At 43.8% G+C, this 19,408-nt stretch overlaps 1 protein-coding gene across 7 annotated transcripts in view; it reads left to right on the top strand.

Annotated features, from left to right (window-relative positions):
• The window catches only part of PPHLN1 (periphilin 1), a 427,069-nt gene that overhangs the window by 168,806 nt on the left and 238,855 nt on the right, over positions 1–19,408 (top strand). For all 7 annotated transcript variants that reach the window (XM_069228844.1, XM_069228840.1, XM_069228838.1 and 4 more), the window contains one exon: positions 982–1,043. In XM_069228844.1, coding sequence (XP_069084945.1) covers positions 982–1,043 — 62 coding nt within the window. The remainder of the gene's footprint in view (positions 1–981; positions 1,044–19,408) is intronic.

The raw sequence follows: 19,408 nt of genomic DNA, 5'->3' as shown, positions 1-19,408 counted from the left end.
CAGTACGGACTGTTGTTCCTCACAGGTGATTCTTCTTTTGCACCTTCATCCGAGTTAGCAGGGGCTCCTGTCCTCCCTGGAGTCTTCTTTGCTTCTTGGACTTAGTCACCTTCTTCCCCAGGTCTTCTGGTGTCTTGCAGTCTCTTCTGATTCCTGCAATATCTTCTTTCTCGCGTTCTTGTGTGTTCTAGGAAAGTTACTGTGATTTACTCCTGCTTTCCTGGGCTCTGGGGTGCGTTCTAATACTTACGTTTGGTGTTTTCTAATACTCCCAGCGCCCTTCTACACACTACACTTGCCTTAGTGGGAAACCGACATTCGCATTCCACTTTTAGTATTTGGTATGTGTTCCCCCAGGCCCACTTTCTAACGGTTGTAATTTTCATTACTTGCACTGTTTTCTAACTGTTTTTATGCCTATTTCTGCATACTTGTGTATATCATTTGTGTTTTACTTACCTCCTAAGGAAGTATAGTCTATATGGTATTTTTGGCATTTGTGTCGCCAAAATAAAGTACCTTTATTTTTGTAACACTGAATATTTTCTTTCATGTGTGTGAGTACTGTGTGACTACGGTGGTAGTGCATGAGCTGTGCATGTCTCCTAGATAAGCCTTCGCTGCTCAGCTACAGCTACCCCTAGAGAGCCTGGCTTCTAGAGAGTGCCTGCATTTCACTAATAAGGGGTAACTAGACCTGGTATAAGGTGTGAGTACCATAGGTACCCACTGCAAATTAGGCCATCCTCCTACATTCCAACCTTCCTTAAAAAACTAAATATTTTGTTGTGAAAAAATCTCTGCTAATCTTTCTAAGAACTGAACGTTTTAAGATTAGTAGAAGAGAAGTACAAGAGTCACAGTGCGCATTATGTTTGACTTAACCTCTTAATATTACTATTGTCTTTCATAAGATTAATTCAGTATTTCTGTAAACAAACGATATGTGACATTATCTCAAAGTTGTTTTCTGTGTTTTAGGAAGATCCGGGGTACAGATGGCATAGGGATGAACATCATGTGAGCCGGCATCCTGAATACAGGTAAAAACACAACCTTAAATCACTTTTTTACAATGCTTACACACATCCTTTACAAAGTTTATGTACCATTCTTTTGTGACATCTTGGCCATCTGACTGGTTGAGTTATTTGAATTCAATTTTGGAAGGGATTAGCAAATCAGGATTTATTTCTAGTATGTCTATATTGCTTGCATGAGGTCTTAGTACAGGCCCTTAAGTGTTAGACATGCTTGATGTAGAAAAGGCTTTCAATTAATTGAATCAAAGCTTCATGCCTTGAGAACTGTGGCATGTGTACTTTGGTCCTACTTTACCTCATGGTTTTACTACTGTATCACCCATCAATTGCCTGCATAGTGACTAACGAGGAGACAAAGCAACGGAGAAGCTGGGACCTCCCAGCCTCTTCACAGTGAGCATGCACCCCAGAAATCATCAGTGGATAACATTACTCCCATTCCATTGTGGACCAGACAACCAAGAGAACATAATAAGTACAAGAAGTGAGTTATGGCCCCGAAAGTGTCTCAATAGTTTGTTGGGACCACTCAAAGAACTCTGTCAGCTGTTACAGATAGGCAAGAACAGAATATCGTAGCCTGGAGATGGCTCTCTGACTCCCTAAGATGACAATCTAAGCAATACCCTCATCTGAACAAGGCACACAAAGTGCAACAACATAATGTAGTGAGATTCAGATCAACTCCAATCAAAATGGTACCTGTTTCAGAAAATGCTGATGAAACACATTCCATTATAGGGTTTATAAATACTCTGTTAGTTGCAATGAAACGCTCACACTTGGAGGAAGAAAGCCATGTTTTCTTATGAAAACATAAACATGCTTTTTCCCTAAATAGACCTGTCCAAGTAATCTGTTTCCAATTTTACAAAATGATCTTAGTACCACAGCTATACACACAAAATAGTTAATGTGATGGTGCCTCATGCAGACTAATCGCTTTCTCTGAGCAGCTTGCAATGCCTATGGACTCAAGTTTTTTTCTTCATTACGTTATCTTTTTACACACTGGACAAACAATATTCCAAACACCAAAATGTTTTCATTAGACTCTTTTACCCACAAGCCACTCAAGAAAAGGGTTGCACTGAAATGCAATACTTACCTAATGGATTTATTTTTCCACTATGAAGAGTCTGGCATTAATCAAAGCCAAGGATCCATACTTCTCATGTGTTGGACTATCTCAGTGGGGTTATGGATTTGTTTTTGATTGTTTTCTTGGCTAGACATGTTTGTGTGTCAATGGCCATGTGCAGAGGGTTTGGTAGCTGGGCCTCACTGTCCCCCTCCCCTGCAGTGCACAGCTGTAGGCCCTGTGTAATCTTTACTGATTTCAGTTGCTGGGTTCTGCCAAGCACGGCAACGCATAGTCAGTGAAGATTCCACTTCATGCTGAGTTGGGAATGGTAGCGAAGTACTCAGTATTTCATGTAAGAGAATCAGACCTCTACAGTGAAGTTATGGTTTCTTCTACTCTGAAAAATTAACATGTATTTTGGAAAACCTTTTGAAATTCACTTTAGAAAATACAGTTAAAAGTATAGTTATGTCTGTGAAGTAAAACCAAAAACCTCCTTGGAATTCCTCAGTTATGGTTGGCTCCTCAGTCCATAACTTGCACAGGACCTTCAACCATAAGCTCTTCCTCACCATCACTAACTTAGTTATCAGTGTTGCAACATGCGGAGCGATGGCTGGTGGAGGGAGACAATTGGGAGAAATGCCTGTTGGCGAATGTGTGGGTCCAGAGGAAGGAACCAGGGTATCGAAAGATAGCCCATATGTGGTCAGGCAGACAGCCCGAGTGTGGCAACATTGGGTAAACGTAGAGCTTCGTAGGGCCTCCTTTCATAGTGGGCTCCTAGTATGGATATTTGGCCCTCAATGTCACAAAGAAGCCAACATGATATATCGGGCGTGGCAAGAGAGTAGTGGCTGTGATAACTGGAGTGACTTGTACCCAGGCGAGATCATTATCTCTTGAGGACATCCAGATGGAGTTTGGGGTAGGGTGCATTTTTGCAGTATGCAGGCTTGGCTGAGTTCGCCAGGGAGACATGGAGGACTTTCCTGGCGGCTCCCCCTGTGTCTGGTACTCTGGGGGAGATGTTGACCTGTGGTGACAGTGAGACACCTGGTGTTTCTATTATATAAAGCCATGGGGGTGGACGTGACCACAGGACTCGGCGGGCGCAGAAAGCCTGGGATGCGGATTTGGGAGAACCATTGATGGATGAGTACTGGGCCAGGTTGTGCACATTGACTGACCTGAAAAGTTTCAAACAGTGCCTAGTTTAAGCTTGTCCACTTTAGGTTTCTTCATAGCACAAAAACTAAGCTGCTTATATCCTGACTGAGCTTCTTTCTGTCCTGTTGTAATGTTGATGGGGTGGATTTTCTGCACCTGGCTTGGAGATATGCTTGAGTGAATGCTTTTTGGGTATGAGTAGTGAATAGAATTACATACACCTCAGCACTGCAGGGAACCCTCACGCCTCAGTTTTGTCTACTGGGCTGTTTGGTGAGACCCACGGGGAGAAAGATGTCTTACAAATACCTGCAATTAGCGCTGGTATTGGCCAGACAGTGCTCGGCTAATTGGTGGATGGGGCAGAAAGTGCCTTTGCTGGCTCACTGGAAGAGAGATGTGACTGAATGGTTCCCGGCAGCGAGATCCATACGAAGAATAGCAGAACTGATGACGCTGCAGGAGGGTGTATAAGTGAGGGTACATCAAGTGACAAAGATCGAGACACTGATGGTTAATGCAGGTGCAACCAGTTACATTATTAACGCACATTTTGGTGTACTCTACTGTAATTCCCCTTTATTCCAATTTCATGTGTTGATTTGCAAAAATGATTACGATTCTCTGTTGAACTGTACTATCCCCTTGTGTGATGTGACGGGATTTGATCAACAGAGTACCGTGTGGATATCTGTTCGCTGACCACCTTGTGCACCTAAGTTTCAGTGGGCTGTTGTATTGCTATTCTTATTGTGTTCGAATACAAAAAAGATTTAACAAAGAAAAATAGTTACCATGGATTTTTAAATTGGAAAATCCAGAGTCCCTGGGGTAGGAAGCCGAACATTTTTGTTCGGCGTGGGCTGGGAAGGAGCCCAGATCCAGTTGTTTTAAAGCAGATCCCTTACGTTATTAGTACGGCCTTTGTACATAATGTTGTATGAAGTATGCATTCAAGCGGCAGGAGATGTATATAAAAAGTCTGAACAGCTGGTACATTTCTTATTTTCCTTCTCTGACATGTGAGAGATATTGCTTCCTCACTTGAGGAACGCCTCCAGTCACAGTACCTGCTGTCCACCCAACTGTGCCAGTGGTTTAACTTTTACTGTTGTACAAGCAAGATGTGGGGTTTTTGTATGCTACATGACCAATCCTTGGAGGCTTCTTCATTCTCCCAGATTAGTAACCAGTGGATTCATAGTGTGTCTGTTTCAGTATTACTTTTCACATAATAAATATGAATACGTGTGCACCTCTTGACAAAAACTATTATTTATGCCTTATAGTACCAGTTATGAACATTTTGTTCTTCACATGCTATTGTTTTATGAAGATGCATTTGTTTCTCTGTCTGAACAGTATGGCCTATTTGTCCCTGAATTCCATTGCTGTATTGATGAAGCTGAAGATGCCAAGTTAGTGGAAGAGACTAAATTTAGAAACATTTAAAAATTGCAGCTGTGGGGTCTTCAACAAGGAACTCTTATCTGCAGGGAGGGTTTCCATGTATAAGCTTAACACTCACCCCAGCCCCTTGAAATAATAGACACACAGAGCTGTTGGTATTTTACAATAAAAGGTTATGTTTGATGGCATGTGCGGCTGTAGAAACACAAGTTTTGCATGGTCCTGCCATCTAGTGTTGGGCTCAGAGTGTTACAAGTTTTTTTTTCTTCAAGAAGCATTTTTTGAGTCAGACGATCGGATGACTCCTCGTTCTCAGTGATACTGCGCATGGGCATCGAGTCCTTTGTTAGATTTTCTCTCCGCTGTCGGGTTCAGACATGTATTCTTTGCTCCGTCTTCGACTTGCTCCGGTCCCAGACTTTCTTCCTGTCTATCCTTTATTCTACGGTATTGTTATTTTAATCACGTTTTCCACTTTGCATTCATAGTTTACAGCTCTTCAGGACCAGTACTGACCAACCGCCCTTTACGGCAGGGCTCAGGCCTACCTCCACGCAGCACGAAGAAACTGCTGGATGATGGAACGGACACCATTTCATTTCTGTTCTCAGTGCCACTCCAAGTTCCCCCAAACCAACCATCACCAGGTGTGTAATTTGTACCTCTCACCAGATCATCAGGAGGCTACCTGTGATGTATTGATCGTTCAGATTGAAGAAGACCCTTCGGGACTGAAGAGCGTGCAGGTTGAAGATGGCGCATAAATCCCCAGCCAACACTCCAGACATCTTTGCGAAAGAACACACGCAGAAGGAACCTGAGCAGAAGGAGGCCGTCTCCATTCAAGATTCGGACTCTGATGTTCAGTCCAGCATGGAAACCCACGAGGTACCATCCGCGCAGCGATTCAGTATCACAGCCCCTCAGACTTATAATAAAAGCCATTACTGAGGTTACTGGACCACCACTGCCACTAGGCCATAGTTGATATTGGAAGGACATTTCGGCTGCCCCGACCCGTTGGCACCGAAGAAAATGAAGACTACTGCCACGTCTTTGGTATCGACCTCTTCCATTTCGGTACGAATGATAACTACCAAACCTTTGGCACCAAGTGTATCTGCTCCGAGTAGAAGCAGCTCTGAATCAGATTTGGCATCCAAAGAGGTCCAATGACCATAATCTTCGGTACAGAAAAGTCAAGACACGATCTCTTTGGATCAACTGGATTCTAGTCAATCCTCTACTACACTGTCTCCTATTGAACCGATGTTGGAGACCATAAACTCTAAACAGCGCTGATTATATATACAAGAAGGGACAGGGCCTACTGTAGCTTCCCCCTCTGTTACTTTTAAGGTGAAGCGTTCCAGGAGGCCTTGGACATACATCGAGACACAGACCCTTGGGACTTATAATCCAGACTCCATTATAAACATGGATCCAGATTTATATCCTGCATGGCCCTCTCCTCCAAAGGATACTTCTAGCTACTAACAGGTCATTGCTAGGGCAGCCAGTTATCACAATGTACAGCTCCATAAAGATCCAAAAGAGATGGATTTTTTGTTTGATGCCCTCGCCACCACCCACAGAGACATTAATTTCCTGCCTCTGCTTCCAGGTATGCTTTGTCACGCAGACAAAATCTTTAAAGAGCCTGTCCACTCTAGGATTATAACAGCCAGGGTGGATAAGAAATACAAGCCTGCACCTTCGGACCCAATATTCATCAGGTCTCTGGTCCCACCAGATTCTATACTGACTACCACCGCCAGGAAGAGAGCTAACAGCCAGGCTTTTGGGGACTCTCCGCCACCAGAAAAGGAGAGCAAGAGGCTAGATGCGGCAGGCAAAAGAGTGGCTGCACAAGCGGCAAATCATTGGCGTATTGCTAATTCATAGGACTTGCTTGCTAGTTATGACCGGGCTCTCTGGGATTAGATGGAGAAGCTCCTCCAATATCTCCTAGATGAGCATCGAAAACATGGCAAGCAGATTGTTGCAGATGGGCAAACATTTGCAAACAATATTATCAAATGTGCATTAGATACTGCTGATACTGCCACTCGTGGGATAAACACCAGCATTTTATTGAGGAGACATGCATGGCTTAGATGTTCAGGCATCAAGCCAGAAGTTCAACATGCGGTACTTAATATGCCCTTTGGCAAGGAGTATCTCTTTGGCCCTCAAGTTGACTCTACACTTGAGAAATTAAAGAAAGATACAGACACCACAAAGGCCATGGGGGCTTTTCAGTACTAGACACAGGTTTTTTTCATCGCCCAACATACAGAGGTGGTTAAAGACCATCAACAACCTCTCACCTAAACACCTCCCAAACCAAACAAGCCTCAACCTCTCCCTCTCGAGGCACTCTCAGAGGGACATATTGGGGCAATAATTTCAGATGCAGGGGTTAGAGCACTGTCACCCGTGGTTGACCCTCCTCAGGCAAACACTGACTATATTCACCTTCCCAAACTTCATACCTCACCAGTAGGAGCTGCCTTCAATATTATCACATGAAATACACGGAAATAATGTCGGACCAATGGGTCATCTCCATTATCCACATGGTTATTGTCTGGAGCTTACTTCCACACCTCCAAACATTTCCATTCACACACACAGGTTATCTCACAGACATCTTGCCCTTTTAAAAGAAGAAGAGCAGTCTCTATTCCTCAAAGGGGCCATAGAGCCTGTCCCATTACAGTATCAGGGAACAGGAGTATACTACCTATACTGTCTCATACCCAAAAAGGATGGTTCAACCAGACCCATACTAGATATCCGACCCCTAAACCAAGACATTCTCCCAGAACACTTTCCCATGGTTATTCTTCAGGATGTTGTTACACTCCTTCAACTAGGTGACTTCATGGTGGCTCTAGACCTAAAGGACACCTACTTCCACATCACCATTCATCCGGCACACCGTAAATACCTAAGATTTGTGGTCACAGTAAAACATTATCAATTCAAATTCTCCCTTTTTGAGTCACAGCCACTTCCAGTGTATTTACCAAGTGTCTGGCAGTTGCTGCAGCACATCTCAGAAGACAGAAAATACATGTGTTCCCTTACCTAGATGACTGGCTCATCAAAGCCAGTACACTACAGCAGTGTCAATCCCACACTCAAAACCACAATAAACCTTCTTCCCAAATTAGAGTTCACAATCAACTTTCTCAAATCCCACCTACAGCCTCTTCAAGTTCAACCGTATCTAGGAACCATCCTCAATGCAGAGCTAGGGTTAGCATACCTCAGTCCAGTGTAAATTAGCTTACACTTTAATCCAATTATATCTTTCATCCATTGCTGCCTATTTACAAAACAAACAACATACTCCTCTGTTCAGAATACCAGTTATCAAAGCATTCATGGAAGGACTTTAATGAGTAATTCCACCTAGAATATCTCCAGTCCCGTCATGGAATCTGAATATATTGCTCACTAGCCTCATAGGTCCACCTTTTGAGCCTCTTCATTTATGCCCTGTTCAATTCCTTTCTTGGAAAGTGGCTTTTCTAGTCGCTATTACATTACTCAGACGTTTAAGCAAGCTCCAGGCACTAACTTTAGAAGAACCTTTCTTTCAAATACATAAAGACAAGGTGGTCCTCCATACAAACCCAAGGTTTCTACCGAAAGTAGTTTCTCAATTCCACATCATTCAAGCCATTGAATTACCAGTTTTCTTTCTGCAACCTGATTCAGTGGCAGAAAGAGCACTACACACTTTAGATGTCAAAAGGGCACTCACAGGACTTTAGGAAAACAATGCAGCTTTTTTGTAGCCTTTTCAGTACAGCATAAGGGTAATGCAATTTCTAAAAATGGCATAGCTAGGTGGATTGTTAAATGCATACAAACTTGGTATGCTAAAGCAAAAAGACAGCTGCCACTAACTCCTAGAGCACATTCCACTAGGAAAACATTTGGGAAACATTCCTTTAACTGACATTTGTAAGGCAGCTACTTGGTCTGCACTGCATACTTCCACAAAGCATTATTGTGTAGATGTATTAGCATGTCAGCAAACCAATGTAGGACAGGCTGTCCTAAGAACAATTTTCCAGGCAACTGCCACTCCCAGAGGCTAGCCACTACTTATCATGGAGGGACTGCTTTACAGTCTATGCAGAGCATGTGCAGCCATTTGTGGCATATAGTGCTGTAGATTTACATGTGCTGTCCCTCCTCCCCGGATGCCTGCGGCCATTTCAGTTACATTATAATTATATGTTCGATGGCATGTGTAGCTGCAGATACACATGCTGTGCACATCCCGCCATCTGGTGTTGGGCTCGGAGTGTTACAAGTTGTTTTTCTTCGAAGAAGTCTTTTCGAGTCACGAGATCGAGGGACTCCTCCCATTTCGGCTCCATTGTGCATGGGCGTCGACTCCATCTTAGATTGTTTTTTTCCCGCCATCGGGTTCGGACGTGTTTCTTTTCGCTCCGTGTTTTGGGTCGGAAAGTTAGTTCGAATCTCGGAAAAATCATCAGTATTGTTTGCGTTCGGTATCGGGTTAGTTACAACAGATCGACACCGACTTTGGAAGAGCTCCGGTGGCCCTAAGGGTTTTTTCGATCCCCCGTCAGGACCTGGTCGGCCCGGCCACGTGTCTCTTCAAGGCTGATGGAACGGACCCCATTCCGCTTCTGCCCAAAATGTCATAACAAGTATCCGTATACAGATCAGGATCTGGTCTGTAACTTGTGTCTGTCTCCAGAGCACAAGGAGGATACCTGTGAAGCCTGTCGAGCGTTTGGGTCGAGGAAGACATTAAGAGACCGAAGAGCAAGAAGACTGCAGATGGTGTCGGCGTCGACAGGACAAGGGCGTTTCGAGGAGGAAGAAGAAACCTTCTCCATCCAGGAATCGGACTCGGACGAGCTCGATCCCGAAGAAACGCCGAAAACCGTGAGTAAGACGTCGAAACATAAAACTCACGAAAAGACAACAAAAGCCCAGGGGACGCCACCGCCAACAGGCCATGGCTTAACCCGAAAAACAGGTGACCGATCATCGGCACCGAAAAAGGGCACGCTTGTGGCGAAGTCATCCGACTCCGGTCGAGATACCGCCACACAGCAATCTCGGGCCCGAGACAGCGCCTCCAAGCAGATTCGGCACCGAGACAGTGGCACCAAAATGGGTCGGCACTGAGACACCACGATGCCGAAAATAAAGGTTTCCTCAGAGCCCAAAAAGGCGACCGAAAAGGTTTCGATTTCGAAACATCCAGCCTCGGAACCGAAAACAGGTTCCTACATAGAGGAACAGGGATTGTCCTCCCAGATGCAAAAACATAACTTCGGAGAAGAACTTGAATCAGTAGAGCCAGACTACACTCAAAGAAAGCTCCACATTCAAAAGGACACAGGGAAGATAAGCACTCTTCACCCAATTAAGATGAAAAGAAGACTTGCCTTTCAAGAAAAGGACAAGCAGCCACAGGCAAAGGTGGCAAGACAAACAACTCCACCACCATCAGTGCACACATCACCGGTAGCCACTCCACCACTGATGCAATCCCCGACTCATACTGCAATGAGTCAAGATGATCCCGACGCATGGGACCTTTATGATGCTCCTGTATCAGATAACAGCCCAGACTGTTATCCTGCGAGGCCGTCGCCACCTGAAGACAGTACATCCTACACGCAGGTGGTCTCAAGGGCAGCTGCTTTTCATAACGTCACCTTGCATGCAGAACCAATTGAGGATGACTTTTTGTTTAATACACTATTCTCCACTCATAGCCAATACCAAAGCTTACCTATGCTCCCGGGAATGCTAAAACATTCCAAACAAATATTTCAGGATCCTGTAAAAGGCAGAGCCATAACTCCAAGGGTGGAGAAGAAGTACAAGCCACCGCCAACAGACCCTGTTTATATTACGCAGCAATTAACACCAGACTCTGTGGTTGAAGGGGCAGCTCGCAAGAGAGCAAATTCTCATACCTCGGGAGACGCACCACCTCCAGACAAGGAGAGTCGCAAATTCGATGCTGCAGGTAAAAGGGTTGCAGCACAAGCAGCAAACCAATGGCGCATTGCCAACTCACAAGCACTTTTGGCAAGATACGATAGAGCTCATTGGGGCGAAATGCAGCATTTCATAGAACACTTACCCAAAGAGTTCCAGAAAAGGGCACAACAAGTGGTGGAAGAAGGACAAAGTATCTCCAATAATCAGATACGGTCAGCAATGGATGCAGCAGATACGGCTGCAAGGACAGTACATACTGCAAAAACGATAAGGAGACATGCATGGTTGCGTACGTCAGGATTCAAGCCGGAAATACAACAAGCCGTGCTGAATATGCCCTTTAATGAACAGCAGTTGTTTGGGCCGGAAGTCGACACTGCTATTGAGAAACTCAAAAAAGATACTGATACGGCAAAAGCCATGGGCGCACTCTACTCCCCACAGAGCAGAGGCACATTTCGCAAAACACAATTTAGGGGAGGGTTTCGAGGTCAACCTCCAGAGGCCACAACCTCACAAGCAAGGCCCAATATCAGCGGGGAAGTTTTCGGGGGCAATATAGAGGGGGACAATTCCAAAAGAATAGAGGAAAGTTCCAAAGCCCCAAAACTCCTCAAAACAAGCAGTGACTTCCAAGTCACACATCCCCAACACATAACACCTGTGGGGGGGAGACTAAGCAAATTTTACAAACATTGGGAGGAGATAACAACAGACACTTGGGTACTGGCAATTATCCAGCATGGTTATTGCATAGAATTTCTCAAATTCCCTCCAAACGTCCCACCGAAAACACACAATATGTCAAAACAACATATAGATCTTCTAGGACTAGAAGTTCAGGCATTGCTACTGAAAGAAGCAATAGAATTAGTATCAAACCAACAGAAAGGAACAGGAGTTTACTCTCTGTACTTTCTCATACCCAAAAAGGACAAAACACTGAGACCTATATTAGATCTCAGAACATTAAATACCTACATCAAATCAGATCACTTTCACATGGTGACATTACAGGACGTAATCCCACTGCTCAAACAACAAGACTACATGACAACACTAGACCTAAAGGATGCATATTTCCATATACCGATACATCCTTCACACAGAAAGTACTTAAGGTTTGTATTCCAAGGGGTACATTACCAATTCAAGGTGTTGCCATTCGGAATAACAACTGCGCCAAGAGTTTTTACTAAATGCCTGGCAGTCGTACCTGCACATATCAGAAGGCAGCAAATACATGTGTTCCCGTACCTAGACGATTGGTTAATCAAAACCAACACGCTAGAACGGTGTTCACAACACACAAAGTATGTCATAGAAACCCTCCACAAACTAGGTTTCTCAATCAACTACACAAAGTCACACCTTCTGCCGTGTCAAACACAGCAATACCTGGGGGCGACAATCAACACAGCAAAAGGGATTGCCACTCCAAGCCCACAAAGGGTTCAGGCTTTTCACAATGTAATACAAGCCATGTATCCAAAACAAAAAATACAAGTCAAAATGGTGATGAAACTCCTAGGCATGATGTCCTCATGCATAGCCATTGTCCCAAACGCAAGGTTGCACATGCGGCCCTTACAACAGTGCCTAGCATCACAATGGTCACAGGCACAGGGTCATCTTCTAGATCTGGTGTTGGTAGACCGCCAAACATACACCTCGCTTCAATGGTGGAACAGTAGAAATTTAAACCAAGGGCGGCCTTTCCAAGACCCAGTGCCACAATATGTAATAACGACAGATGCTTCCATGATAGGGTGGGGAGCACACCTCAATCAACACAACATCCAAGGTCAATGGGACACTCAGCAAAAACAGTTTCACATAAATCACTTAGAACTATTGGCAGTATTTCTAGCGCTGAAAGCATTTCAACCCATAATAAGCCACAAACACATTCTTGTCAAAACAGACAACATGACAACGATGTATTACCTAAACAAACAGGGAGGGACACACTCAACACAGTTGTGTCTCCTGGCACAGAGAATGGCATTGGGCGATTCACAACCACATTCGCCTAATAGCACAATTTATTCCAGGAATTCAGAATCAGTTAGCAGACAATCTCTCTCGGGATCACCAACAGATCCATGAATGGGAGATTCACCCCCAAATACTGAACACTTACTTCCAGAATTGGGGAACACCACAAATAGATCTATTTGCAACAAAGGAAAACGCAAAATGCCGAAACTTCGCATCCAGGTACCCACAAGATCAGTCTCAGGGCAATGCGTTATGGATGAGTTGGTCAGGGATATTTACTTACACTTTTCCCCCTCTCCCACTCCTTCCATATCTGGTAAACAAGTTGAGTCAAAACAAACTCAGACTCATACTAATAGCGCCAACATGGGCAAGACAACCTTGGTACACAACACTACTAGACCTCTCAGTAGTGCCTCATGTCAAACTACCAAACAGACCAGATCTGTTAACGCAACACAAACAACAGATCAGACACCCAAATCCAGCATCGCTGAATCTAGCAATTTGGCTCCTGAAGTCCTAGAGTTCGGACACTTAGACCTTACACAGGAATGTATGGAGGTCATAAAACAAGCTAGGAAACCTACCACTAGACATTGCTATGTAAATAAGTGGAAAAGATTTGTTTATTACTGCTATAATAATCAAATTCAACCCTTACACGCATCTGCCAAAGACATCGTAAGATACTTACTACATTTGCAAAAGTCAAAGCTAGCTTTTTCTTCCATTAAGATACATCTTACAGCAATTTCAGCTTACCTGCAAATTACGCACTCAACTTCTCTATTTAGGATACCAGTCATAAAAGCATTTATGGAAGGCCTAAAAATAATTATACCACCAAGAACACCACCAGTTCCTTCATGGAACCTCAACATTGTCTTAAAACGACTCATGGGTCCACCTTTCGAGCCCATGCACTCTTGTGAAATGCAATACTTAACATGGAAAGTTGCATTTTTAATTGCCATCACATCTTTAAGAAGAGTAAGTGAGATTCAAGCATTTACCATACAAGAACCATTTATTCAAATACACAAGCATAAAGTAGTTCTACGGACAAATCCTAAATGTTTACTAAAAGTCATATCACCGTTCCACTTAAATCAAACAGTAGAATTACCAGTGTTCTTCCCACAGCCAGATTCTGTAGCTGAAAGAGCACTACATACATTAGACATCAAAAGAGCGTTACTGTACTACATTGACAGAACAAAACTAATTCGAAAAACAAAACAATTATTTATTGCTTTCCAAAAACCTCATACAGGAAATCCAATTTCTAAACAAGGCATTGCTAGATGGATAGTTAAGTGCATTCAAACCTGTTATCTTAAAGCAAAAAGAGAACTGCCTATTACACCAAAGGCACACTCAACTAGAAAGAAAGGTGCTACAGTGGCCTTTCTGGGAAATATTCCAATGACCGAAATATGTAAGGCAGCTACATGGTCTACGCCTCATACATTTACCAAACACTACTGTGTAGATGTGCTAACGGCACAACAAGCCACAGTAGGTCAAGCAGTACTACGAACATTGTTTCAAACAACTTCAACTCCTACAGGCTGAACCACCGCTTTTGGGGAAATAACTGCTCACTAGTCTATGCACAGCATGTGTATCTGCAGCTACACATGCCATCGAACGGAAAATGTCACTTACCCAGTGTACATCTGTTCGTGGCATTAGTCGCTGCAGATTCACATGCGCCCACCCGCCTCCCCGGGAGCCTGTAGCCATTTAGAAGTTGATCTTGAACATTTGTAAATTTGTAAATATATTACTTTAAACTACATTATGTACATACGTATTCACTCCATTGCATGGGCACTATTACTAGCATACACAACTCCTACCTCACCCTCTGCGGGGAAAACAATCTAAGATGGAGTCGACGCCCATGCGCAATGGAGCCGAAATGGGAGGAGTCCCTCGATCTCGTGACTCGAAAAGACTTCTTCGAAGAAAAACAACTTGTAACACTCCGAGCCCAACACCAGATGGCGGGATGTGCACAGCATGTGAATCTGCAGCGACTAATGCCACGAACAGATGTACACTGGGTAAGTGACATTTTCCATATTAATACATATGTACATACTCTTGCATGGACATCTCTATCTCTATACGTCTATATTTTCTCTCACCCGCCTGTGGGAAAACAGTCTAACAAAACACGCGATGCCCATGCTCAGTATCACTGAGAAGGAGGAGTCACACGATCCTGTGACTCGAAAAATGCTTCTTGAAGAAAAACAACTTGTAACACTCTGAGCCCAACACTAGATGGCAGGAGCATGCAGAGCATGTGAATCTATAGCACTACATGCCACGAACAGATGTCTACTGGATAAGTAACATTTTCCTTATGTGCTACCTGCACATAAAACGTATGTATCAAAATAAAAGTAATTAATATGGTAATCTCAGCAGTTATTATATAGAATACATTACTCATCCTTAAATAAAATTATATATATTTATTAACTGAACAAAACAAAGGTTAAAGGGACATAGGTGGTCATTCTAACCCTGGCGGTAAAAACCGCCAGGGCGAATGACCGTGGTAGCACCGCCAACAGGCTGGCGGTGCACCGCTGGGCATTCTGACCGCGGCGGTTCAGCCGCGGCCAGAAACGGAAAGTCGGCGGTGTACCGCCGACTTTCCACTGCCCTTGAGAATCCTCCATGGCGGCGGAGCGCGCTCCGCCGCCATGGGGATTCTGACACCCCCTACCGCCATCCTGTTCCTGGCGGGTCTCCCGCCAGGAACAGGATGGCGGTAGGGGGTGCCGCTGTGCCAATGGCATGGGCACTGCAGGGGCCCCCGTAAGAGGGCCCCACCTTGTATTTCAGTGTCTGCTTTGCAGACACTGAAATACGCGACGGGTGCCACTGCACCCGTCGCACCTTCCCACTCCGCCGGCTCAATCCTGAGCCGGCGTCCTTGTGGGAAGGGCTGGCGGGCGGCCTTTTGGCGGTCGCCCGCCAGCCCAGTGGGAAACCCAGAATGACCGCCGCAGTCTTTCGACCGCAGTACGGTCTTCTGGCGGTTCCCGCTTGGCAGACGGCTCCCGCTGCCCGCCAATATCAGAATCACCCCCATAGTTGTTAGGTGAATATTTCAGATCAACCATACCATTTTAAACAAGCAAAACCACTGAAATTCACGAGTTATAGTTATCTCAAGTAAGTTAAAAAAAAATTAAAAAGGGCGAGGGCGAACCTACAGGTGGGGCAGGGCAGCAGCAGAATAACAAAATGCCACCAAATGTTGTGCAGCTTCGGCAAAAAACAAAATAAGGAAATTAGAAGTGTGATGAGGTGATTGCTGCTGGCGGCTGCATCATTTCGATGGTGCGCGCATGCATGTTGACATAGATGTGCACATGCTTCACAATGCATGCGTATTGAGGCATAATGATGTAGGCACCGTTCTCTTTGCTTTTTCATTTACCGATCCAAGATGGCAGATACCACTTTGATGGGTAAATAAAAAATTAAGGATTTTTTGTTTGAAAGTTTAAAAAAAAAAAAGCTACTGTAGAAGTTGTGGAGCACCGGAGCAGATGGTGGGGGGGGGGGGAAGTAGTACACGAGGGGGAGAGCAGCACAAAGGCAGGGAAGAAACACATGATTGAGCAAAGAAGAACACAGAGCTAGATGAGAAGCACGTGTGAGATCAAACAGCTTACAAGGGTGAGAGCAACATAGGTGCGAGAGGAGAAGCAAACAAGGTGTAAGCAACATAGGGAAGAAGCAGACATGGGTAAGAGCAACAAGGGTTGCAGGAGAATCACAAAAGTGAGAGAGCAACATGGAGTACAATTGTGTGGGGTAGAATATGAGAGAGAGTGCCATACAGAGCCCAGGGAGGAGAGAGTTGGAAAACGCATGCTCTCTCATGGAGTGCTTAACCAAAAAGAAAACAAATTCCTAAAAGTGAGCAGTGGAAGGATAAAAGTCAGCCAAAGAAGGAGACAGTAAAAAAGGCTATGCTCCATGGGAGGGGCATATACAAGATGGGCAAGGAAAGCCATAGAATAAGAAGCAAGTAAATTAGTCATAATATAGCAAACCATTGGTAAGCAGTGGGTGGACTATAAGCCCCAATTAGTTCTTGGTAAGTCCAACCAGAAAGCTTGCATTCTTCGGTAGTTGAGACCTAAACCTGAAGAACTAATGTGTCAACACCCTCCCCCCACCACTACCCTTCCCCACCCCCCACACCCCTAGGTCCCCCAGGCCCCCCACCCACACACCCCTCATTCTCCCGGACCCAGCTTATTTTTAAAAAGGTGGGAGACATACATTTTTTATGGCCTCCGCGGATCCATAGCCCAATAGAAAAAGATTGTTGGCCCTTTGTTGGACCCAGTATGTCCTGCCTTTGGGACCTGTTGCCTTGCCAATAGTTTTTAGAGATGCTGTAGAGCATCCTTGATGCAGTGAAACATGGCTAAAGAATTTACAATAGCCTTTGATGTAGCCTTTTTCGTAATTAGTGGTCAAATTTGGATCCATAATTAAAAAGGAAAAAACATGTGAAAGCTGCGTTTTTTTTCATTTAAGTATGTGGGGTGGAAGCAACTCAGGGGAGCTGGAGCAAGGTGGAAAGCGAGGCGTGGAAGCAACACACGTTGGGGGCTGTAAAATTGGAAGCCACACAAGGGGACAGAGTAAGTTCTTAGTTCTGCAGACCTGTGAGTGAATGCAGACTGAGTGTTTGGCCCGGTTACGTGTGAGTATCTGCAGAACAACTTTTTGATTTTGCTGCAGTGTGAGTTAGCACTGAGTTCTTGGTTGCCTAGAGTTTTGGCTTGACAGGCCTTAAAAAAATTCTAAAAATGTTGCTAGACCTGCAGGTTTAATTACTTCAATAAAATACTCAACCTAATTATAATGCTCTTGACCCATAAACTGGTTTCAAATTATGTGATCCTGGGCAAATATTTTAATTCACTGAGCCGCCATTTTCTTGTTTATTACCTATAAGAGCACCTTCAAATATGTAAGGTCAGCATGTCTGCTGTACAAAAAACACTGTGTTTGATTTAATAGACTAAAAGTTTGCTCCATATATAGTACAAATTTAGCCACATATAGGATACACATGACCACTGACTTGTCTCTTAGTGAATTAACTTCATTGTCATCAGGACAGAGGCAGGAATGTTTTTCAAATCATGTTTAAAATCTATCACTTTTAATAAATACATACCTGAAGCAGGAAGCAGTAGCACACTTATTTACAAGTCAGCAGATTTTCCATTGAAATGGCCACAACATTTCCCACTGACATGGGGTATTACTGATAAAACTTTATAGTGCATTATGTTTGAAAATCGAGTGTCTGTAGATATTTGTCATTTGTACGTCACCAAGAAAAGTGTTCTGATTTGTTTTGCTCCTATTTAAATCTTTGTTTGCATCACGCTGCTGAATTACAAAAAAAAAAAAAAAATCCTGATTTCTTTTGAAATACTTATACTATTTGTTTAAAAGCTTTTTAAATGTTGTGTGTTCGGGAAAAAACCCGACGTCTTACAGCCTTTTGTTTCACAATGATTGTCAGACAGCTCACTTGACAAAAACATCTAACTGTAATAAGATAAAGAAATGTAAACACCATTTTCCAGGATAAGAAACAGTTAATAAAAAGAAAACTGACATTTGACCTCAATCCTTGAACAGACAACAAATGTGTCAAGATAAAAAAAAATGTAAAGCATCTTTATTGCTCATTCACTTTCTGAATGAATAGAACACCTGTTTCTTCCAGCTTACGTTCACTCGCCAGAACGAACAGTAGGTGCTAAAAATAGTTCGACCTGATAAAATTTGACTCACCATAGCGAATCCGTGAGTAGATTTTTGGAGGCCTGCTTGGGGTAAAAAAAAGTAACACTAAGTGAAGAGCGAGTTCCTGGTTCTGCTGAAGTGTAGGTGAGCACAGAATGAACCCTTGGTTGTGCAGCGTGTGGGAAACAAAAGAGTAAGTCACTATTGAAATAGTTATTTTTTGGCTACGTCATGTGCAGTATCCACTGTGAAGAGAATTGTCTATTTACAAATACTGGATGCCTTAATGTTTAAGCTAGTGATTTGGGACCCATATGACAGACACTATTCGCCCTTTATAGGCACATAGTATGGTGACCATATTTACCTGTAGACAGAAAACCTGGCAGAAAAGTACCTGGCCCAATGGGTTCCAATTGAAACCCATGCCTTAATGCAGTTTAGAGGTGTGTGTTGAACTTGTCATTATTTCTTGTCACGTCACTTCAGCTCCGAAAACAGTGCTCCCATTTGCAGCAGCAGTAGATGGAAGACCCCCCACCCTTTGTCCTCCCATACACAGTTATCGTCTTAGCCCACAAAACATACATCCTTTCTCACAAAGGACATCTAAAAGCTGTAATCCGCATTACAGTGTGAGAAACAGACTCCAACAAGCCCCTTTAACTCTTAACTGTTTTTTAAGAGACTTGACTGCCCAGCTCCCCGAGTCACTAATAGTAATATAGTACAGTGGGATTGTGCACCTGCCTCAGATTATCTCTATGCTGCCCCTACACTATGTGTACAGAGGGAACAATATAAGGGCAGTATCCCTTCAAACACTGTGCTCAAAAAGTTAGTGTACTTTCTGCAGACATCTGTGTATGACCTGTAG

Source organism: Pleurodeles waltl, chromosome 4_1 (genome assembly GCF_031143425.1).
Source record: "Pleurodeles waltl isolate 20211129_DDA chromosome 4_1, aPleWal1.hap1.20221129, whole genome shotgun sequence".
Classification (NCBI taxonomy): Eukaryota; Metazoa; Chordata; class Amphibia; order Caudata; family Salamandridae; genus Pleurodeles; species Pleurodeles waltl.
Note: the sequence above shows the minus strand (reverse complement) of the source record. Positions and strands in the feature narration are given on the sequence as shown.